Here is a 22,393-nt window from a genome sequence, read left to right on the forward strand (position 1 = left end):
AGAAGGAGGGTATAAGTGAATGAAGGAGATGCAGTTGGTTTGGGTTTCGTGACAGGAAACCACGAACCTCGACATAGACCTCACTGACCTCACATTCCCTCTTCGAGTGACCACTTCGTGGGAAACATCACTATGGCCGATGAGAAAAATGGGGACGCTGAGGCCGTCCATGCTCATGAAGAAAACGGCGGCAAGGATGATATTCGCTCAACATCGCCAGTGCAGGCAATCAAGGCTACCCTAGATTCTGCTGGTGGCCCACCAAACCCATGGGGGAGCGGACACAGGAGGCTATACTTGGCCTGTATGGTCCTCTATCTATGTTCAACGATGAACGGTGAGTTCGAGTTCGCTTTCTATATCCTACCGCCAAACTAACTTGTCTTCCCCAGGCTACGATGGGTCCCTTATGGGCTCCATCAACGTCCTCCCCGAGTATCAAAAGTACTACAATCTATCGTCCGACGGCTCTTCAACCACCGGTCTCGTCTTCTCCATCTTTCAGATCGGACAGATGACGGGTGCTCTGTTTATTTGGATTTGCGACTGGAGAGGTCGAAAGTGGACCGTCATCATAAGCTCGTTTCTCGTTGTGTGCTCAGCCGTCTTCACGTCCTTGGCACCCACACTCCCCTCTTTCATCGCTGCCCGCTACCTCCTGAGCTTCTTCTCGACTATTTGCACCGTCGCCGCGCCGATGCTGCTAGTCGAAGTTGCGCCGCCGCTGCATCGTGCTACTGTGGCGGGTATATACAACACGCTGTACTATATGGGGAGCATCATTGCGACGTTTGGTAAGCCATTCCCCGACCAGTGCGAGATCTCACACTGATAACGAGAAAGCCATGTACGGAGCCAATCTTCACCTCCACGGAAACCTCAAGTGGCGCCTCCCCCTCTGGCTGCAGACTCTCTGCCCGGGCATCGTCTGCCTCGGGGCCTGGCTCCTCCCCGAAAGCCCCCGGTGGCAGATCGCGCAGGGCCAGCACTCCAAGGCGCGCGACTTCATCGTCAAGTACCACGCCAACGGCGACGCGGACCACCCGATCGTGGGCATCGAGATGCAGGAGATCGAGGCGTCGCTGCTCGAGGTCCAGGGGCGGTCCAGCTGGGCGTGCTTCGACCTGCGGAGCCTGTTCAAGACGCGGGCTCGCCTGTACAGGCTGATGCTGGCGGTGACCATGGCGTGGTTTGGGCAGTTCTCGGGAAACAATGTGGCGAGCTATTATCTGCCGTACATGGTGGAGAACGTGGGCATCACGGCGACGAATATGGTGTTGCTCCTGAATGCCATCTATGCGGTGACGGGGTGGATCTCGGCGACCATCGGAGGTGAGTGTTACTAACAGAGACCCGACCTGCCCGGTTGCGTGTGATTAGTCCAAGGCTCTGACTCTGACAGCTCGACTGCACGATATCGTCGGACGGAGAAAGATGCTCATGGGGTCCTCCTTGGCCATGTCCATCGCCCTGGCCCTCGTCGCTGCCACGACAGCCGAGTACCAGCGCTCCGGCAGCGTGCCTAGCAGCTCGGCCAGTATCGCTTTCATCTTCATATTCGGCGTCGTCTTTGCAGTTGGCTTCACCCCGATGCAGCCCATCTATCCTGCCGAGGTTCTGGCCAGTGAGTTTCCCGAACCCAGAATCCACGCATGGATCTACACCGATGCTGGCATGTGTGATGCTAATGATTTGAATGGTTAGATGACATGAGAGCCAATGGCATGATGGTGTTCCAACTGGCAGCCGGATGCGCCAGCTTTGTCAATACGTTCGCGGCGCCGGTTGCCATGAAGAATATCAAATACTGGTTGTGAGTTTTCCAATCTCATCCGCCATGCTTCCATTCAATCGAGATTCCACCTAACTGTGGGAAAAAGCTACGTCTTCTTCGTCTTCTGGGACTTGTTTCAGCTTGGTTTCATCTACTTCTTCTTTGTCGAGACCAAGGGCCGGACCCTGGAGGAGCTGGAGGAGGTGTTCCAGGCAAAGAACCCGCGCAAGGCGAGCACGAAGAAGATCGCGTAGGGGATGATGGAGATTAGGAGCGACGATCCCGTCCATATACGGCAGAGACCCTGCCTTACTAGTGTCGTAATCGAGGCCATGGACATGGCCTACGTAGTTGATCGTATCTGTCGGTCGAACGGGGGGGCGCAACAACAGCATTACATGCCAAGGGGCAAGCATGGGGAAGAGATGTAACATGGCAAGAGGTTGGGACAAGCAGAAGGATGGAATACATCATAGTAGAAGACAATGGAAGCCTGGACTAGTACTATGTAGTGAGGGAAAATTAGCGAGTTTGACAGTCCCCGCACGAGAAGAACCGGGTCTCGCTCCACCGTCTAATGCAAGTTTATCTCTATCGGGTCTTGCGTCCAAGCTCCTGGGCCGCATCGCCAAACAACGGCCGATAGCAGACGTTAAAACAACCCCAGGCCCCCAATTGCAAGACAGCGTGGATTATGGATGGTTGTCTCCCGGCCAAGACCCCCCTTGCGTGGATGCACATTGCAAGAGGTTACCGTTACATGGTCCCGCAACCGTCGGGCATCGTTACATCCGGACCCCCGTCTATGACTACAGTGTAGTACTAACTAGCTACTACCTACTCCCATGTACTGTACGAAAGTGGTATCCCGCCATCACGGATCTCCGCACGGGGTCAAACGATGCGGGGTCATAGTGTGACAGTGTCTCACCGTCTCCGATCGTCCTCATCTGTTGAGACGACCATGTGTTATAATAAAAGGGCGCCATGATCGTCCTCCGGTCTGCTGGTTTGCCAATTGGGAGGCACACCGATCAGCGAACCTCACACACAACACACGATGCGCATCATCACGGCCGCGCTGCTGGGCGTGCCAGCTCTGGCCTCTGCGCTGGAGCTGCTGCCCCCAGCCTCTGTCTCCGATAAGACTTCCTTCACTGGCGAGGCCGTCTGGAACGCCGACTCCAGCTCCAAGAAGATCTACATCGACTCGGACTTTGCCTCTGTCAAGGACACGGATGGCCTGACCCTCATTCCTCCCAGTGCCCATGACTTTGCAGAGGTCTTCCTCGAGGACCTGAACCAGATCACCGGCGTCAACTTCACCCTCGAGAAGGTCGACTCCCTGCCGGATGCTGATGATGCCGACGGGGCCATCCTCCTGGGTGCCTTCAAGGGAGACAACTCCTCCATGACCTACGAGAACGGCGACTCCACCTCCGAAGGCTATGAGCTCGACATCTCGTCTACTGCCGTCTCTATCCGCGGCACCGGAGCCCGGGGCATGTGGTGGGGAACCAGGACGGTCCTGCAGCTGCTCCTCGCCGGCGGCGAGAGCCACCAGACGCTGTCGGCTGGCCAGACCACCGATGCCCCTGCCTACGCCACCCGCGGCTACATGTTCGACGCCGGACGCAAGTGGTACAACAAGGACTTCATCAAGGAGATGTGCAGCTACGCGTCCTTCTTCAAGATGAGCGAGTTCCACTACCACATCAGCGACAACTTCCCGCTCAGCCGCGGCCGCAACGAGACGTGGGAGGACGTCTACTCGCACTTCAGCCTGCTGCCCGAGGACGAGTCGCTGCTGGGCATCATCCACGGACGCGAGAACGAGACGCTCTCGCGCGACGAATACGCCGATATGCAGCGCCACTGCGCCCGCCGTGGTGTGGCCGTCATCCCCGAGATCGAGGCCCCTGGCCACTGCCTGTATGTGACCAAGTGGAAGCCCGAGCTGTCCCTCGAGAAGCGCGATCTGCTCAACCTGTCGCACCCGGAGACCATCCCCACGATCCAGCGTATCTGGACCGAGTTCCTGCCGTGGTTCGACGTCAAGGAGGTCCACGTCGGCGCCGACGAGTACGATGCCACGCTGGCCGACGACTACATCGGCTTCGTCAACGAGATGGCCACATTTGTCAACGAGACGTCGGGAAAGAGCATCCGCATCTGGGGTACCCCCATGGAGGAGCCCAAGCAGGCCGGGCTCAAGATCTCGCCCGACATCGCCATGCAGCACTGGCAGTTTGGCCAGTCGGACCCTCTGGAGCTCGTCAAGCTGGGCCACCGGGTCATCAACTCGGAGGACTGGTGGGCGTACATGGGCATCAAGAACGACCACAGCCCCATCTTCCCGGCCACGTACCCGCAGTTCTTCAACGAGTCGCGCATCCTCGACTTTGCCGAGAAGCCCGGCTGGCAGTGGACGCCCGCCGACTTCAACCACATCAACACCACCGAGCAGCTTTCCGACGACGAGCCCCTCAACATGGGCGCCGTCATCCCCGCCTGGAACGACAACGGGCCCGATGCGTCGACCCAGCTCGAGATGTACTACGCCATGCGCAGGGGCATTGCCCTCGTCGGCGCCCGCGCCTGGTCCGGCAGCAGGGGCCCTGAGCTCAAGGCAGAGGCCGTGGCGCCCAGCATCGACTTCTACTCGGCCGTTGCGCCCGCGCAGAACCTCGACCGCGTGATTCCCGCCCCCAAGGACGGTGGCCCCCTCGTCTCGTGGACTCGCTCAGACGCCGACGCCGACGCCGACAAGGTCAAGCTCGGCAAGGGCAGCAAGGGCATGAACTACACCCTGACGCTCACGGCCGACGGGCCCTTCAAGCTGTCCAGCAAGGACAACACCCTCTCTCTCGACAGCGACGGGAACCTCATCTTCAACGCGGACGGGTACATCTACCCGCTGCGCGAGGTCACATCGCAGGACGCCCTGGAGCTGGACCCGGGCCACCCGGGCCGGATCTGGGTCAACACGACGTCGACGCACGAGGTCGTCAGCGTGTCCACGCCCGTGACCATCACCATCGCCACCGACGTCGAGCACGGCGCCGTGGTGTGGCTAGACGGGAAGCTGGCTGGCCGCTTCGAGGTGTACATCTACGGCGGCAAGAACACCCAGTTCAGCTGGAGCCAGATGGCCTTCGTGGCGCCCCTGGAGGACATTGAGGGGACAGGGTTGCAGAGCGTCAAGGTCGAGGGCGAGATGAAGATCCCGGGCGAGGGCGAGGACGGCGGCCAGGCCCCTCCCACGAAGCCTCCGGGCTCTGGGGTTGCTCGCGCTGGTGTGTCGTGGGGGCTGTCGCTGCTGGTTACGGCGGCGGCCATGGCCATGCTGTGATGGAGCTCGGCGTAGAATAGAACACGAGTATCCAGATAGGTCAATTGTAAATCAATTATATCAACATGTCTCCTCGTGGTCCATGTTCAAGGCCATGTAGACGCTTAGCATGTGGGTATAATGTACCGCGTCCCGGGCCCGTAAAGGTCTTCCTCGGCTGCCACGTTACCATCTTATTAGGTCTGTTCCGACCAAAACGCTGGTGTATCCCATACCAGACCGCCATCCTGACCCAGCAACGGGGTAGACCCATCCGTGTCTGTCCAGAAGAAGGCGCCACATGTCGGGTCGACCTTACGGGTATGTCCCCGGGGGCTATGATGATTTTTGCCATCCTCGAGTTTCCAAAGGGGCCGCCCATTGTAAAACTCACGCAGAGATGGACGATATCCATAAAGGAACACGTCTGATGGACGCGACCCTTGGCATCTCCGAAAACCTTGAAGTAGTAGGCGATATAGTGCATACCGGAGAGAGGTGCCGTGTAAGTTGTCTCGGGGGAGTATCTAGCAATCCACCCCGCAATTGGTATCACTAATTCCATCCCTGCTCTTAGCTCTGAACTGTAGCATGGGAAAAGAGTAGTTATCGAAACAAAAGACTTAGGGGCAAGCGTATTTGTGTGCGTACCTGTCCACTCTGGCTTAGTCTGCGCTACTTCATAGTAGAGGTCCAACTACACGGGAAATGCAAAGAAAAGTCATTGCTGCGCACCCTCTTAACTCTTGAGAAATGATGCTTTGTTGGCTCTGCGTAATTCTTCCATTTTGCCACTGGTCCAGTCTTAGAAGATCTCTCTTGAATTCGCCGACTGCAACAACCATTCTATCACTGCCGTGAGACACCGAGTAGGAAACATCGACGATCTGTTCCGTGCGGGCCTCGGACAGAGCCTTCTCGTGAGAGGCCTGGAGGCTACTTGGACATCTTGCAAATGCGCCTAGGACAACATTCGATACTTCTGTATGGAACCACTGGATCCCATCTGCCTCCGAGTCTAGGCGCCACTTTCGGTAGTTCGGTGGGTACCCCAGCTCGTTCAGCCTAAGGGTCTCATCACCGTATTCGCCCAGGAATGCGTCGTCAAAGTTCGCCACTGCTAGGCCGCCTGGCTGTTGAATGAAAGTGTGAACTCTCAACCGGGAAATAGGGGGATATGATTTCGCCCATTGCTTGTTGCTGCCTGACTCGTTAAACGTATTTTTGACCGGGTTCGTAGAATGCTGGCTGAGCAATGTTGACACAGTGGTTGCCATGGCTCCTGGACGAACATAGGATTACGGGTCCTCGAGGTGGGGTTGTCGCTCAGAATCTGGAGCACGGACATCATAGTACTCGTACTCGTAGTACCTATTTGGCAAGTATGGTGTGATGGTAGTTTACCACGTGACCGCCAGCGCTCCCTCACCGAACATCATCCACTCGATCACGCCAGCGAGCAACCATGGATAGCAATGATTCCGGCGACTCTTATAATAATCCACGATACATAAAGGTTCCATCTCACTGTCTCTTCTCTTTGTTTCTCCAGCTGACGGTGTGCATTCTAGTTTCGCTTCGGGCATATCAATGTGTCGGCTATCAGCCAGGAAAACCACCCCGTACACCCCAACGTCCTGCATCTATCGATTCTCCGCAGCCCTCTAGTGCGCACGCTCACATGGCTGATCCGAAAACTTCCTACATTTCTCCAGATGCTCGTCGTAATGGTCTTCCCCGCTTTCTTCCTCCCTGACCGGGTGGTACTCAAGAAGACTAAGCCCGGTTGGCTAGAGGAATTCGACAACGAGAAGCGCATGTATAGAAGGCTAGAACATCTCCAAGGCCGGATGATACCCAAGCTCTATGGCGAAGCAGAATTTGAAGGAGCACGCGCGCTCATCCTCTCCGAGGTCGTCGGTATCATGCCGTGGGAACAGCAACGGCCCCCGCTTGAGGTTGACGAGTTCAAGGAGCTTGTCGAGGTTGTATTTGGCGAGCTTAATGCTGTCGATCTAGGCTATGAGGACATCAAACTCGACAATTTTATCATGGTTCAAGGCCGGATCGTGTTGGTAGACCTGGAGTCCGTCTATGAGCCTAAACCAGAGGACCGTGAATACTCGTTTAACTCCGACAGGATCCATCTTGGAGTTATATACAAGAGATACCTAGACAACTATGGCAAGGACAATTTCTAAATAGATAGCACCTTTTCGTAGAGCCGGCTATCTTGACGTACCTACCCAACATATCTTTTGTCCGCGGGGACTAGGAAATCCAACTCTCGCATCAGCACTAATATTGCACAACTTGTGAAACTACGTACCGCTGTAGGAGATACCAACGGAGAACTCGCTAAGATCAAACATAAGTATGCAAGTTTCTAACATGCTGGGTGACAATAGGTAATATGCTAGCTACTTCCTACTTCGCATGTCTTTCCCATCAACGTATCATCGTCTACCTCCGACCCGGATATATATACCAATAATAGCCGTACCTAATCAGGTTGAGTTAAGCAAATGGCGGGTATGCAGTGGTTTCGACCCACGTCACCGGACTGCCGAGCCACTGCTAGTGATCGGCATTTCCCTTTTTGGTGCTTCGTAGAATAATAGGGTTATAATAGGGTTCAAATCCATTTTTCAGCCTTATTCTACACATGTTCCACATATCGGCAAGCTCAAAGACGAACTAGGAGGTCAGCTCCATGAGATATCTACCATTTTCCCTTGAGGGAGGACTCGCCACCATTCGGCATCCACGGATGATGGCGCATTTGAAATGCATGCCCTTGACAACCTCGCCGAACTCGGTGAGTCATGTAGCACTTCCTCACTTACGTACCTTAAAGGCTTAGATCCGGGTGCCCCACCGCCGGTTGTCGCGCCGCTCTTTGGGCGCCCTTGGGATGGGATACGAAAAAACGCTGCCCCACGTTTCAACCCCACATCTAACCGACTACAAATTGGGTATCTACCCGTATTCTTTCAATTGAGTTCTCCCTGCTAGTTGGTTTTTGTTCAAGCATACAGGAAACCAGTCAGCAACATGTCTGCCACAGAAGCTGTCGTGCGCCACGCGCGCCGTGAGGGTATGTCCTGAGCGTGAACAGCGACGTCACCAGCCCAGCGCAAGCTAACCCCCCCAGACACCCCCATCATCCTCGGCCTCATCCAGGACCTTGCCGACTACGAGCGTGAGCCCGATGCGGTCAAGGCCACCATCGAGACCCTCCAGGACACCATCGCCTTCGCCCCCTCCACCGCCACGGGCGCCAACACGTCCTCCATCCCAAACACCGAGCCCACATCGCCCTCCCGCCCCGCGCGCTGCCTCCTCCTCTTCACCCCCGAGGGCGCCCCCGCGGGCATGGCGCTCTACTTCTACAATTACAGCACGTGGCGCTCCAGGCCGGGCATCTGGCTCGAGGACCTGTTCGTGCGCCCCGAGTACCGGAAGAAGGGGTACGGCAAGCGTCTGCTGGTCGACCTGGCCAAGGAGGTCGTGGCCATGGATGGCGGGCGCCTCGAGTGGTGCGTGCTCAAGTGGAATGAGCCGAGCATCAAGTTCTATGAGAGCCTCGGGGCTCAGGCCATGAACGACTGGGTGACGATGCGCGTCGACAACGCCGGGCTGGACAAGCTGGCCCATCTGCTTGATTCATAGACATAGATTATAGATGCTGAAATGCCAAAGGGATTGGAATGTCAAGGTTTGAATATCAAGGCTTCGCTGGTCCTGAGGGTGTCTCCTTGGTCTTGCGGCCCCTGCCATCGACGCCCTCGAACAGGACGCTCTGCCTCTCGGTAGCTGGTGGGGGCGTCTTGTCCAACTTGCCCCATGTGAACTTGTACTTAAGCGTGTTCGGATCTTGCTCCATGTATGCAGTTTTTTGCCAAGTCCGAGCATAAGTCCGACGAAACCATCGTTCAGACACGGTGTCCCTGTGAGGTTTTCCAAGAAATGGGCTCGAATCGGATTCCCCAAAGTATCGCTTGGCCCTAGCCATTTGCGGTCGCTCGATCACGGCGGCCGGTTTCGTGGCATACTCTTCCCAATCCCACTCGGGCTCCGTGTGGTCCACGTCGCCGCTCAACGGCTTAGCGGGCGTGCGTCTCGCGGGTATCCTCCACTCTCCCTCCTCCTGAGCGCCGCTGCTGAGCCGCTGTAGGAGATCCCATTCTCCCTTTCCCAGCGGTGGCAAGATCTTGTCGGCGTGTCGCTTCCACCACTTCGCCTGCTTCGCCCTCACCAGGATCTCCGACGGCGGCTTGCCCCATATATTCTTTTCAGGTACTCGGGCATTTTGATTGACCGACCGTATCGGTTTTCCCTCCCAGCTGACCCCGTCACCGCTGTTCTGTTGTACCCTGCGTTGCGATTCTAGGAATTGGACAAGCTTCGGCTTATCCCACTTCTCCAGGAACCCGTACTTGCGAGGTTTGGTGACACTTTTGACGTCGGAAGCCTCGGTAGTTCCCTCACCAGGTCTGGTCGCCTCCTTGTTGCTCGGTGCCTCTTTAGAGACCTCGAGGAGGGCTTCCAGCGACGAGGAGTCGTTGGGACCTTGTGCCACGACGAAGTTGGAGACCAACTCTAATCGCCGTTTCCCAGACCTGCCAAAGCCCTTAGAGATGAGGGCTTCCATGCGTTCCTTGTCTCCATGGTTGGCAGCCTTGATGTTTCGTAGGGCCGATCGGGCTCTCGCGAGGCGCTTCTTGAGGTGAGTACGGTCCTTGGCGTGCTGGTGGAACCGGTGGGTGACGTGGTAGGAGATAATACTCGAGAAGGCGGGCGGAAGATATGTGATTTCGCGGAGCAGGTGGCGGTACAGGTGGAGAGTAGGGATATTCGAAGGAACGATGGATGCGGGCGGAGCCATCGTGGTGGCCGAGATCGAACTCGATGTCTGGTTGAAACTTCGGAGCTGAGGCTGTCTACATTTTTTTGCAATCTACCACGGACCAAGGGATTGCGGTCGACACGCCATATGCACCAAAGAACAATTGAATGCCCAAAACAACTAATAAAGCGAGCTCCTTTCAATTTTCTTACAGCAATTTGTATGTTTCGATTTTCTACTAAGCATGGCAATAATTGATCATTGTGACTTCCTTCTACGGCTACGATGTGCTGTACTCCGTATGCAGGTTGCGGGATCTATATGCATCGAGTATTACATAAGCACAAATCGCGGTATCGCGCCACGACACGAAATCACGAAACGGACACGTCAACGCCAAACATTTAATTGATTTTGACCTGAGACCCCGTGAACTGACGCGCGACATTGATCCATCTAGGCGCATCTATCTCATCTCGTTGCGGGTCCAACTTGCCAGTCCAAGGAAGTACTTTCCACATAGGCTTTTGCTTCCCTTTTCCTCGTGTACCTCTCCGTACCCTCTCCCTTGGACGCTCTCAACTCCAGATTCGACTGCTCCCTCAAATCAGCTCTGGATTCCTCGTCGAGCCCGTACAGAAATCCTTTGCAAAATCCGCCGAGAATTTATTTCGTGCAGTGTGCAATTGCTTCCTGTACCAGCTGCACAAGCTTTGCAGAAGCGGAGCCAACTTCCCCTCCTTTCAGTTGGAATCCTCTGCATTTAACCTCAAACGACGCCATTTGCGAGCGGCAGCCGCTGCACTGCACTGCTCTCGCAGCACTCCGCTACGCTGCATCGAGTTCCACGCCGACGTACGCCCCATCAATTATTCCTTGCATTCGCTCGATTTCGCCTCTTCACCACCGACTGGAACATGCGCCCGGGCGACGATAATCTCTTACTCCGCATTCTATGATCCATCGCACCACTTGCTAGAGTCGACCTTGGTGCCCCGATTATGTACCCAGCTGCAGCCTCTAGCCGCCCTTGATACCACCCTTAGGATCCTCTTCAACTCGGCGACGAAACGCGATACGACACCGCGCCACATCCGACTCGTACCATGCCTTCGGCATCACAGTCGTCGCAGCAGTCCTTCAGCATGAGCCAGCAGTCCCAGCCCGGCCTGTCGGCCTCCTTTCACCGCGGCTACAATGGCGGCGGCTCCGACTCCCCCCAAATCTACTCTGTACGCAATGGCCCATTCTCCCCTTCGCTCCCATTACCCTAACCACCTCCCAGGCTTCCTACTCCGGCGTCGATGTCTACGAAATGGAGGTCAATGGCGTGGCAGTCATGCGCAGGCGTAACGACTGTTGGCTGAATGCCACCCAGATTCTCAAGGTTGCCGGCGTCGACAAGGGCAAGCGCACCAAGATCCTCGAAAAGGAAATCCAGACGGGCGAGCATGAAAAGGTCCAGGGCGGATACGGCAAGTATCAGGGTACCTGGATCAAGTTCGAGCGCGGCGTCGAGGTCTGCCGCCAGTACGGCGTGGAGGAGCTACTGAGGCCACTCTTGACATATGACATGGGCCAGGATGGAGGCGTGGCCGGTAGAGGAGATCTCAATACCCCAACTAAAGAGCAGGCAATGGCAGCGCAGCGCAAGCGACTATACAACTCGAGCGTGGACGGACGTGCCAATGGCCTATCAGGAACCTTCTTCAAGAATATCTCCAGCACAGCCTCCCACGCTGTCGCCGCCATCAGCAAGGCTCGATTCGATTCCCCCGGGCCTAGGAGCCGCAATGGTCCGACGAGAGCGCCCAGTTTTACCCGTCAACCCTCGCTGCAGAATGCCGACGAGTTCCCCGGCAACTCGCAGCAGAGCTACGCGTCCGAGTACAACCAGCCAGACTCGGCCTACTCTACCCAGCAACAGCAGCCGCCGTCCTCTCAACAAGGATCTGCAGGTCCCGTGCCCGAGAACGAGCCGCCCCGGAAGCGCCAACGCACGACCATGACCCCGGTTGACAGCTTCGGTGGTAGCGCTGGATATGGCCAGAACATGGACCTCTACGCCTCGGCGTTCCCCGGATCGCCAACGGAACCGAACGAGTCCTTTGTCTATACGCAGAGCGCCATCCACGACCAGACGCCCGACGAAGAAACCAACGGACCCGTTCCCCCGTTGGCGTACGAGGTGTCTCCCGATATGGAGCACAAGCGCAGTCTGCTAATGGGGCTGTTTATGGATGATGGGGCAGCGGATCACTCCAAACATGAAATGCTGCGCTCCTTTACGCCCCAAGAACTAGACATGCCCATTGACGGGCAGAGCCACACGGCACTGCACTGGGCCGCGACTCTCTCCCGCATGCCGCTCCTACGGGCTCTTATCGCATCGGGCGCTTCCCCCCATCGCGTGAACCTCTCCGGCGAAACTGCCCTCATGCGAGCGTGTCTGGTCACAAACTCTATGGACCATGGGTCATTTCCTGATCTCCTAGAAGTGCTTGGGGGAACGATAGAAGCACGGGATCACAAGGGACGCACGGTACTCCACCACATTGCGGTCACCAGCGCCGTCAAGGGACGCAGCTCGGCCAGTCGATATTACCTCGAAAGTCTTCTCGAATGGGTCGTGCGGCAAGGCAGTGTTCCCAGCAGCCAGAACCAGACTAACAACGGCCATGCCCCCGGCAGCACACAAGCCCTCATCCCCAAGATGGGCATTGCGCGGTTCATGAGCGAAATAGTCAACGCCCGTGACAGTGCCGGTGACACGGCCCTGAACATCGCTGCGCGGATAGGCAACCGGAGTATCGTCTCGCAACTCCTAGAGGTGGGGGCCGATCCCGAGATTGCCAACCGAGCTGGTCTACGGCCACTTGACTTTGGTATTGGCGGTGACAGCGCCGAGGACAAGGGGGATGGGGACAAGACAGTCGATAAGAATCTTGGCCAAGGGTCCAACCCGCGCGCGAGAGAGAGCAGCGACGAGATCGTAGCCTGTAAGTGCCGCCTCAACTCAAGTCCACGCCGTCAGTTTACTAACTATGATACTAGCTATCACACACCTCCTCAACGAGACCAGCTCCTCCTTCCATCAAGAGCTCAACTCTAAGCAGGCGTCCATCGACTCCCTGCACGGCACCCTCCGTACCACATCTACCCAGCTCGGCGACGCCCGCCGCAGCGTCGAGCAGCTGTCGGCTGCACTAAAAAAACAGCAAGTAGCGCGGCAAATCATCTCCAACCTCGCCCAGGCGCGCCAAGACGACCAGATCCGCGCCATGCACGAGCAGCACAAGGCCAACTCCTCGTCATGGGAGACAGAGCTGTCCACCATTCTCGAGTCATCCGACTCGCCTTCAGGCGCCTTTCTCCCCTCGTCCCTTGTCCTCCGGACACGAATTAAGGCCCTCGAGGGCACCGCCGAAGCCACGCGCAGCATGGTCAACGGTCTCAAGAGCCGCAGTCGCGACGTCGAGATCAAGTACCGCCGCGTCGTTGCCCTGTGCACAGGCGTAGCGGAGGACGAAGTCGACGCCGTTGTCGATGGGCTGCTCAAGGCCGTGGAGAGCGAGCACGACGAGCTGGATATTGGCCGCGTACGGCGCTTCCTAGGCGGAGTAGAGGGCGTGGTGCACTAGTGACGCACCCTTTTTCTCTATCACCGCATTCTGTTTTCCGTCGGATACTGTACCCAGCTCAGTTGATTTTTGTCAGTGGGTGGCTTTTTGTCTTTTTTCTGCCTATGGCTCGGCTGTGGTCTTTTTTTATATATTTAGATATTATACCTTGGCTCGGGAAATAACTGCGGCTGTATCAAGCACATTGCGGCGTTGGATCTGGCTTGGGGCGCGCTTGGAATGAACCATGTGGATATCACTTGCGTATAGTCCTTTTTGACGATAGTACTTTACCGAACGTACTCGTTCTCTGTTTACTATACCATGTGCTTCAAGTTACCTGTGATGTCTGCGGCTGTGATATCCGAACACTCTCGATGAAGTCTCCAAGCAAAAAGGTCATGAGCAACTCTTCAATTAATCAGGTGTACGTATTTCATGTACAGGGCCTCGCTGGCCTATTTCACGATCCCAAGATATCCCCGTATGTATCGCCTCCAACGCCATGCAATGCCTCAAGCAAATATTATGCCAATCTCAAAATAGACCCACCCACTCACCCATTCCCATTCCTATACACACCTTCCCATCTATCCTCTAGATCTCCCACCTTGCTCCGTAGTGTGTCAATCTCGCCCCCAAGCTCCTCCTTGTTGCGCGACAGGGCGCTCACCTCCTCGAAGCGCCGCGCCGACGTGGCTGCCTTGAGCATCTCGTCGACCATGAAGCGCTGCTCTTCGAGCACCACCAGCCGCTCGCGGAGATCCTTCTCCTCCGTCTCAAGCTGGCTGACCACGGTGCTGGCGCCGTCGTCCGTCTCGCTGGGTGCTGTGCCCGTCTGGGATGTTGTCTCCGAGTCGGTGACTGCGAGTTGGGAGTGTCGGAGCCCAGAGGGGTGACTTCCCTGTGAGGATAATAGCCTGGATGTTGATGAGGATGGGGTTGATCTGGATCGTAGTAGTGCGGGGAGGCTCTTGAGCGGTAGCATGTTTGTGTGTAGGAAACCACTGGCGTAGGTGTACACGGCCATCTGCAGCCGTTTCTGTGCTTGGCTCTCCGTCTTCAGGTCCCTCATTCTCTTTGCCGCCATACCGTACTTGGAGAAGCTGTCCACGAGCCTCTTCCGTATCTTGGCAGCCTCCTGGATCTGGGCGTGTGTCGGCGGCGGCTTGCTCAGGTCCACCTCGCCATTCTCGAGCTTGTCTGGCTGGAGAGCGAGCAGCACGCGATGGAAACTTGGCAGCAACTGGCGGATGCCGCGCTCAAACTGCCTGAGGGTTTCGTAGGCCCGCTGGTCCGCTGGCTTAAGTTGCAGGGACTCGGCGAATTCGCGGCCTGAGAAGATCGTGTGCTTGCATTCCCTGCACATGCGTATGTCTATATTTACCTGGACCGGCGCACCTGGTGTAGGCGGTTTCTCCGTAGCCGAACCAGTATCTATGACAGCGTTAGCGTCGAAGCAATGGACGTAGGGGGATCGGGTCAACGCACGACTTGCCACAGCCAAACCCACCTCGGATGAGCATGCGGTCTGCGGGTCTGCGCATACCACTCGTCCACATATCCGGCAGTGATGTCGCCTAAACGTCCATGACCCAAACTCTTGCTGACAGAACGGGCATTTGGGCACCTCATTATCCTCCTCCCACGTCACAACAGATTGTTCAATTATCTTCCTTGGATTCTTCTGTCCCGCCAGCGATGTCATGGGCGATAATATCGACCCATTGGACGCGGGCAGCCTTTCTGGCGGGTTGGCCAATAACCGCGTCAACTTGGTCAACCGTTTCTCTAACCTTGAGACCTCCAGATTATGTCTCTCTACCTTCTTCCTCCTAGTCTCGGCGAATGTGTTGGTGTGGTCTACCAGTAGGCCATTATGGTCGTTGTAACCCTCCCTCGACTTATAGCATGTTTCGCATACTCGTGCCCAGTATCCCCGCACCGGCTCGTGGTTGGCGCTCCTACTAAGCTTCATCTGATACATGGTATGTTCTTCGCAGAACAGTCTCCCGCAGTGTCGGCAATTGATACTGCCTGCTATAGGGCCCAAACTTCGGCCGCATGTCGGGTCTGTGCAGTAGTCATCGATGGTTGTGGCTTGCCAGTGCTTCCGTGTAAAGAGTTCATCGGGGTCAATTGGTCCCTCGAGTGGTAGCTTGCCGGCGGCGATGGAAGAATGGGGGGCAGTGGGTGCCGGCGCATTGGATTCGAACACATCGAGGCCCCGGAGCTTCTGATTAATGAGAGACAACGGCTGGAATCGTTTCGCCTTGCGGACCTGCTTGTCGAACCAAGTCTTGACCTCGTCCTGCTCTTCTTCCGCGAGCTCTTGGTGGGTGTCATCGATGTGCCGATTCAACTGCAACAACGTCACCTACACGAAGTCAGCATTAAGCACCGTATCTTCGGGGTTACATTGTAAACCTCACCATTTCCTCATTGCATATGGGACAGAACATGGCCGAGGCATCCGCCGCCTCTCCATTGCCCTGCGCCCCGACACTGATGCTCGAACCTATATCCTGTCCCAGGTCGGGGAGACTGCCCGTGGCAGGCGGTGAGACGGACGACGAGCCCAGCGACACGGCGCTCTCCGAGGGCGCAAGAGAGCTAGAGGCTGGGATAGCAGACGGCGGGGTCGGAGGCGCAAGGCCCTTGCCGCTGCCCAGAATGCGGCCACCGCCCAGCTTGCGTCCCGACATTGGTGGCGAAGGGGAAGCGAAGCTGGCTATAACGGAAGCATTAAGACGTGCGGTTGCGGGAAGTTGGGCAGCAACTCGAACAGACGAGACGACCGCCGCTTGGTCGAGCTACGCCCCGAGTTGCGTCGCTCGTTCAGTGTTGGAGGAGGTTGACCTTCTCCTGTGGTCGCGGTGGGCTGATGAGGAGCAACAGCAAGGCTGAAGCCTGCTAAGGTCGGGTGGCTTGGAGCGGCACAGGAGGCGCCTTGATGCCATAAGGAGATACAAGTTGACGAGCCGAAAACTTGGTGGGGCTGCATGTACCGTATTATCGTGCCCCCACGGCGGTGACGTTTTCATTGTTATCGCTGTTATCGCAACCCTGAAGCCCGACCCTCGGAGGAAATTCATCCCAAGCTGTCGGGCTTCGAGTTCTTCTCGACATTCCCTACAGACATTTTTCACCCCAAGGTCCATCGTTAGCATAAGAATGGCGAAGAAATTCCCAGAGGTGCAGCCCGGAGGTAGCCTCATTCTAGCATGGCAGATCAAGGGCAAGAAGGTCCTGGTGGTCGGCGGTGGTGAGGTAGGACAGACTCCAAAACTTCATTTCTACCAGTCGTTGACTGACACAAGCTCTAGGTAGCGGCTGGCCGCATCCTCAACTGCCTGAATGCCGATGCCAACGTCCACGTCGTATGCCCCGCCTCTGGCCTCAACGATGAGGTCGCCCACCGCGTCGCCGAGAAGCAAATCACACACGTCGACCGCCTCTTCGAGCCAGCCGACCTCGATGGTGCCGACATGGTCCTCGTGGCCGTAGACGACCCTGCCGCGTCGACGGTCATCTGGAAGCTCTGCAAGGAGAGGAAGATCCCCGCCAACATCGCCGATGTGCCCCCCGAGTGCGACTTCTACTTCGGCAGCGTGCACCGCGACGGGCCTCTGCAGATCATGGTCAGCACGAACGGCAAGGGCCCGAGGATTGCGGCCCTGCTGCGACGGTTCATCGCCAGGCAACTACCACAGAATGCGGGTAATGCCATCGAGGCGATTGGGGAGCTGCGGGTGAAGCTGCGCAAGATGGCCCCCAACCCCGAGGACGGGCCGAAGCGGATGGCTTGGTGGGTTTTCAACGACTTTTAAACCTGCTAGCAGCTTGTATGCTAACTTTGGCAGGATGACGAAAGTGAGCGACGCCTACAAGTGGGAGGAGATGTGCGAATTGACAGCGGAGGACATGGAGAATCTGCTCCTCTTTTATCCTGCTAACAAGGTCCCCTCCATGGACATCTTACTAGCCCTCCGAGGAGGTGGCGGTGATGTCAAGAAACTGGATGTGTTTGAAGGTTCTTTTGGATTCAGTGTAGGCGCATGAGAAACTGAGCATCGAAACCGTGGCTAGATTTTACGGAGGTCTAATTGGCGTTCTGCTCATTTCGATAATTCCGCGTTCATGGACGCACGGTGTACGGATACGCCCGATGGCGTGTAAGAGAATGGAAGCTCGGACATAGCATGGTTGGAGTTAAGATTGTCACTGGGTCGGAGTATTCAACACGGGATGTGTATAGATCATTAACATATAACAGATACTAGGTCTTCACATACCCATCAACAAGACATATCCAAAACATATCTCCCCTTGACGCGCCCAGCCTCCATCTCTTCAAAGAGCTTACCCAGATCCTCCTTGCTATGCAAAGAAAAGTGCGTCTTGACCAGTCCGCGGTTTGCTAGAGCAAGGACCTCGTTGGCATCCTGTCGGCTCCCAACAGCGCTCCCCACGATGTGCAGCTGCTTGAAGATTATAGCAGCCGGGTATGTGCTAGCGATGGGCACAGGAATCCCGTTAGGCACGCCGACACACACCAAGGTGCCATTGAACTTGAGCAGATTCAGGCCCGTGGCATATGCGTCGTTGCTTGAGTTACAGATCACAACCGCCGCCACAGCCTCGTTGTCGGTGGCGCTGAGCACATCCTTCGGGACATTGCCCTTCACATCGACAAACTTCTCAGCACCGCACTCGAAGATGAACTCCTCCTTTTCTGGTATGTCAAGTCCCAACATCCGGAATCCCATGGCCTTGCCGATCTGCAGGCCCAGGTGGCCCAGGCCTCCTCCCGCGCCGCTCATAGCAACCCAGTCGCCCGGCTGCGCGCGGCACTTCTTGAGCGCCGAGTATACTGTGACACCGCCGCAGAGCAGCGGTGCCGCCATGGCACTATCGAGTCCGTCGGGGATTCGGGTCACGTAGTAGGCAGAGCTGAGCACGTACTCCTGGAAGGTTCCCGGGCACGAGTAGCCCGAGTTCTTCTGTTTGGTGCAAAGCGTCTCGGTGCCAGTGAGGCATCGGGGGCAGCTCAGGCATGCCTCGGCAACCCATTTGATGCCTACACGGTCTCCGAGCTTGAGGCCCGCGCTTTCGCACCCCGGGCCGAACTTGACGATGTTCCCGATGCCCTCGTGGCCACCGACTTGGGTGTTCGTTGTCAGGGGAGCCAACCCTACCCACTAGAGGGCGGGGAAGTGTGAGGTTGGGGCACCCTGGGAGAGGTGGATGGACAGACAGAAACTTACTCCGTTAAGCATGATGCTGAGGTCCGAATGGCAAACACCAGTGTGAGTACTTTGATGATATCTCAGTATCAATCCCAGCATGAAAACCGCGGATGGGCTCACATTTTCACCAGTATTTGGCCGGAGCCCGGCTCAGGAGTGTCGATCTCAATGAGCTTGGTCGACAGCTCGCCAGGCTTGTCGTAGACAATGCCTTGGTGCTTACTTGGAATCGAATCGGCGTCCATGGTTTTAATTGTCGTATACCTGTCAACGGGATGTTGGAAATATCTTCCCAGGTATATTCAGGAGAGTATGATCCACGTTACAGTTGTCGTGAAGCATCTACATGGGGCTTGACACAGCCATCTTATTTCGGGGCAATTCTTCATCTACCACCATCTACGCCATGCCTCATCACCTGCTTCCGAGGTCTATGGCCAATTCGCCCCGCAAAGTTCCCAAAAGGAATAAAAATTCCCGGAGGTGTCTACAAGTACGAAGCAGACATCTGGAGTTCCCAGCGTGAGGGGAAGATCGAGATTCGAGGCCACCCCGCATTCTGTACATCAACCTGCAGCTCATTGACATCATTATCAGTGTCCAATGCGAGACCTCGGCTGAGGGGGCTCCAAGAGGCAAATGTCCAACCAAAATGCCACTTGAAGATGCAATGTCTGCCTCTTTAGATCACCCTGCATAAACGCGGTGCAATCAGTGCGCCCTATTTCTTACGAGGTGGTGGGCTTGCGGAAGATATTAGATCTACATAGTCCGGGTAACATTCATGACCAGTTTAGCCCCATCCATGGCTCATGGTCATTCTATTACGCAAATACGGGTAACTTGAGTATATATTATTTGTAGTTTTAAAGGACTTGGAATACTACTAGTAGTAGTAGGTACTATGCCTCGGCTGATTGGGTACTACGTAGTATGTAGCTGCAGACTGAGATAATGCCAAGAGGTTGTAACGGCTATTCATACGTAGTAGCGCGATTAGCTGCGGATGAGTACTACCACAGAGAAAGAAAAATATGAAAGAAGCTAAATAAACCGTGATTTGTTTATGGCAGGGATGATATGTTACTTTTGTCTGGGTGATTTACCCATCTGGCACACACGCAGGATGTGGGTAGTATAGGCAGCCTTTTCAGCAACCAGCTTCTAAAGCAGTGGGCCGTAAAATAGAAATCATTTCACTCCTAGAATGAAGATAATTTAATTTACTCCATACAATATAGCTATTAGAGACGTCGGTTAGTGCGAAATGGGGGGGCGGGCTTCTATCTGTCCTTTAGCTAACTACCCTAGTCCCCAAGATCAAGTGATATCCTGGGGACCCAATCCGATGGTTAAAATGGTTGGGTTCGCCGCGATTTTTGAAGACCACTATGCCTTTTGTGCATTTTATGCCTCTCTCGAAGGGGAGAGTGTCGATGATGTATAGGGTAAATTACGTTTCCTTGAGGACACATGGAGATGTACTCCGTACACCACGATTCAAGGCCCATGATCACGTCGGCTCTTTAGTGATGTTAGGCTTACGTATTTCGATGCCCAGGATGAGAGGCAACTAGGAGCTGGTTCGTATGACTTTTATATGACTGGAGAGAAGGCGGCTGCGGATTCTTGGGATAGTGATGCTGATTGGCCGCCACCTCTGGCGTGTTACTACTTTGGGAAATCTAGGACGCAGTGGGATAGATTTCGGATTTAACACTGAGGAGCTTTGGCGAGAATAATGGTGTGTAAAAAGAGTGCGAGAGATCTACGCAAGTATTTTTTCACATGGTGCTTCGCAGATGCACCAGGGAAGCCATGGATGGTGGTTAAGTCACCGTCATGCAAGAAAGTGGTGACCTGCCAAAGACTGCTGAGTCAGCGCCGATGAGCTCCTCCCCACGTCGCAAACGATAGCGTTCCTCGAGGGAAGTGGGAGAGCTTCTCCAACCCACCGGCATCTACGTCACCAAACACTTTCAACTGGCCGCTCCTCATGGGTCAGGCACCTCCTTGACGCGTCATTTAACCAAAGGGGCCGTTGAACGGGCCTCCAAGCGACCCTACGCGTCCCTTCAGCCTTCGCCGACGCGTCGAGCTCGCCCTCTTCAGAACGAGGTCGTCTAGAACGAACCCATGCAATCCACGATACATTGATGGGCCGATAATACTAGCCACTCGCACTCCGGCTCTTGGTCACACTTGGACGCCAGCAATGTCTCGACAATCAAGGGTCTCCGACATGTCTAGTCCAGACCCCAACCCCGCCGCCGCCACCGACGACGATGAACCTACGCCGCCTTTCTTCAATACGACCTTCTCGACCCACCGGGTCTCGCCCCTCTACATTGGCTCTGAGAAGCTGACGCCCCCCCGCCTCGAGGTCCTGGGCCGCCGCCTGCGTGACACCCTCGTGGGCGACGTGGTTCGAGGTATACAGATCGGCCTGGAGTCTACCGATACGCCGGCAGGCCAGGTCGGGGCCTTGCGGTCCGTCAAACTGCGATGGTTCCGCGCCAATACCGTTCTTGGAGATGAGGTTAACGGTGGAAATGACGGCGGGGATGATGATGATATTTGGGACTCGTTGTCGGAGAGCCAGAAGCAGGGTCTCTGGATCGAGATACGGCACGAGAATGCAGCGTACATTGCGCTTCTGCTCCCCGGCGTGGGGATTAAGGACAACTCCAAGGCTGCGACGTGGAAGATGCAGCCAGATAAGGCGCCGAGTCAGCCTAACGCGAACGTGAGCCATTTTGTTCACCTACCCCTCCTACTCCTCCGCATGCCTCTGCCGCTCAAGCATGTCATCGGCGAATGGCTTTCGACTACGTTCGATTGCCGCGTCAGTAAGCTTGCTCTTGGGACCAAGACGATTGTAAATGTTTGGGAAGATTGGATCCGGACTGTTGGTATCAGATCCAAAGGCGCCGATTTTGTCGTCACTCTGGCCTTTAACGCGCCACTGCCCGATCCCAGCGTCGAGGTCAACCCCGATGCCGATGCGGAGGACAATGGGGAGGAATCGAAATCTGGGCTTAGGTCGTTGGATATTACCATCCAACCGCAAGACCTCCGTCGGTTCGTGCGTGCTGGCAAGGGCCTCGCGCGGAGACCAAGGAGCACTGGAGCCTCTTGGGAGAGCGACGTCCGCGAGCGGCGACGGCTCGCAGGCGGCAACTCGGACGACGGGTGGGCATGGCTCTCAGCTGCGGATGCCGCGAGCCAGCCCTTCATGGATGCGCTGGCGCGGTATCTCGACCACCACCTGGCGCTCAACGTCTTCCATCCCAGCGTGCGCGTCGTCCAGGTCTCGTGCGGTGGATACATCCTGGCCTCTAGCCGGCTCAAGATTGTGAGGCAAGGCGATATGAGTGACGATCTGTCTAGAGCCGCTTGGATGTTTGTGACTCGGCTGGGCCAGCGGATCGGCGGCGAAGCACTGCCTACCATCTTTACCTGAGGCCTTCTGGCTTCTTGGTTATCTGGCTACTTACTCCGTTAGGCGCGCCCCTGCCATATTCTCGACATTGGCTCTGAGCATGGCAGTGATGGAGTGACAAATTTGTG

The 22,393-nt window shown here is 56.0% G+C and overlaps 10 protein-coding genes across 10 annotated transcripts; 7 read left to right on the forward strand and 3 right to left on the reverse strand.

Annotated features, from left to right (window-relative positions):
• Positions 1–132: 132 nt before the first annotated feature.
• ACO1O0_004738 (general substrate transporter) lies at positions 133–2,028 on the forward strand (the record flags this gene model as incomplete). The annotated part of the gene is made up of 6 exons (XM_083194171.1): positions 133–337; positions 393–794; positions 844–1,332; positions 1,403–1,624; positions 1,705–1,813; positions 1,881–2,028. The coding sequence occupies 6 exons, from the start codon at positions 133–135 to the stop codon at positions 2,026–2,028; spliced, it is 1,575 nt and encodes a 524-aa protein (XP_083051119.1).
• Positions 2,029–2,834: 806 nt separating this feature from the next.
• ACO1O0_004739 (uncharacterized protein) lies at positions 2,835–5,126 on the forward strand (the record flags this gene model as incomplete). The annotated part of the gene is made up of 1 exon (XM_083194172.1): positions 2,835–5,126. The coding sequence occupies one exon, from the start codon at positions 2,835–2,837 to the stop codon at positions 5,124–5,126; it is 2,292 nt and encodes a 763-aa protein (XP_083051120.1).
• Positions 5,127–6,570: 1,444 nt separating this feature from the next.
• Positions 6,571–7,306, forward strand: ACO1O0_004740 (uncharacterized protein; the record flags this gene model as incomplete). The annotated part of the gene is made up of 2 exons (XM_083194173.1): positions 6,571–6,621; positions 6,677–7,306. The coding sequence occupies 2 exons, from the start codon at positions 6,571–6,573 to the stop codon at positions 7,304–7,306; spliced, it is 681 nt and encodes a 226-aa protein (XP_083051121.1).
• Positions 7,307–8,159: 853 nt separating this feature from the next.
• ats1_1 (acyl-CoA N-acyltransferase) lies at positions 8,160–8,777 on the forward strand (the record flags this gene model as incomplete). The annotated part of the gene is made up of 2 exons (XM_083194174.1): positions 8,160–8,202; positions 8,260–8,777. 2 exons carry the CDS (start codon positions 8,160–8,162, stop codon positions 8,775–8,777), a joined length of 561 nt encoding a protein of 186 aa, XP_083051122.1.
• Positions 8,778–8,832: 55 nt separating this feature from the next.
• ACO1O0_004742 (LYR motif-containing protein) lies at positions 8,833–9,993 on the reverse strand (the record flags this gene model as incomplete). Its single annotated transcript, XM_083194175.1, has 1 exon — positions 8,833–9,993. The coding sequence occupies one exon, from the start codon at positions 9,991–9,993 to the stop codon at positions 8,833–8,835; it is 1,161 nt and encodes a 386-aa protein (XP_083051123.1).
• Positions 9,994–11,060: 1,067 nt separating this feature from the next.
• Positions 11,061–13,595, forward strand: SWI6 (MBP1 family protein; the record flags this gene model as incomplete). The annotated part of the gene is made up of 3 exons (XM_083194176.1): positions 11,061–11,186; positions 11,240–12,953; positions 13,009–13,595. 3 exons carry the CDS (start codon positions 11,061–11,063, stop codon positions 13,593–13,595), a joined length of 2,427 nt encoding a protein of 808 aa, XP_083051124.1.
• Positions 13,596–14,130: 535 nt separating this feature from the next.
• PEP7 (FYVE zinc finger-domain-containing protein) lies at positions 14,131–16,279 on the reverse strand (the record flags this gene model as incomplete). Its single annotated transcript, XM_083194177.1, has 2 exons — positions 14,131–15,951; positions 16,007–16,279. 2 exons carry the CDS (start codon positions 16,277–16,279, stop codon positions 14,131–14,133), a joined length of 2,094 nt encoding a protein of 697 aa, XP_083051125.1.
• A 469-nt stretch (positions 16,280–16,748) lies between these two features.
• Positions 16,749–17,636, forward strand: MET8 (bifunctional precorrin-2 dehydrogenase/sirohydrochlorin ferrochelatase MET8; the record flags this gene model as incomplete). Its single annotated transcript, XM_083194178.1, has 3 exons — positions 16,749–16,844; positions 16,901–17,382; positions 17,438–17,636. The coding sequence occupies 3 exons, from the start codon at positions 16,749–16,751 to the stop codon at positions 17,634–17,636; spliced, it is 777 nt and encodes a 258-aa protein (XP_083051126.1).
• Positions 17,637–17,872: 236 nt separating this feature from the next.
• On the reverse strand, positions 17,873–19,068 carry ACO1O0_004746 (zinc-dependent alcohol dehydrogenase; the record flags this gene model as incomplete). Its single annotated transcript, XM_083194179.1, has 3 exons — positions 17,873–18,775; positions 18,842–18,890; positions 18,944–19,068. 3 exons carry the CDS (start codon positions 19,066–19,068, stop codon positions 17,873–17,875), a joined length of 1,077 nt encoding a protein of 358 aa, XP_083051127.1.
• Positions 19,069–21,038: 1,970 nt separating this feature from the next.
• Positions 21,039–22,286, forward strand: ACO1O0_004747 (kinetochore complex Sim4 subunit Fta1-domain-containing protein; the record flags this gene model as incomplete). Its single annotated transcript, XM_083194180.1, has 1 exon — positions 21,039–22,286. The coding sequence occupies one exon, from the start codon at positions 21,039–21,041 to the stop codon at positions 22,284–22,286; it is 1,248 nt and encodes a 415-aa protein (XP_083051128.1).
• Positions 22,287–22,393: the final 107 nt, after the last annotated feature.

The sequence above is a fragment of the Amphichorda felina genome (assembly GCF_050947745.1).
Source record: "Amphichorda felina strain 45539 chromosome Unknown scaffold_4, whole genome shotgun sequence".
In the NCBI taxonomy this organism is placed as follows: domain Eukaryota; kingdom Fungi; phylum Ascomycota; class Sordariomycetes; order Hypocreales; family Bionectriaceae; genus Amphichorda; species Amphichorda felina.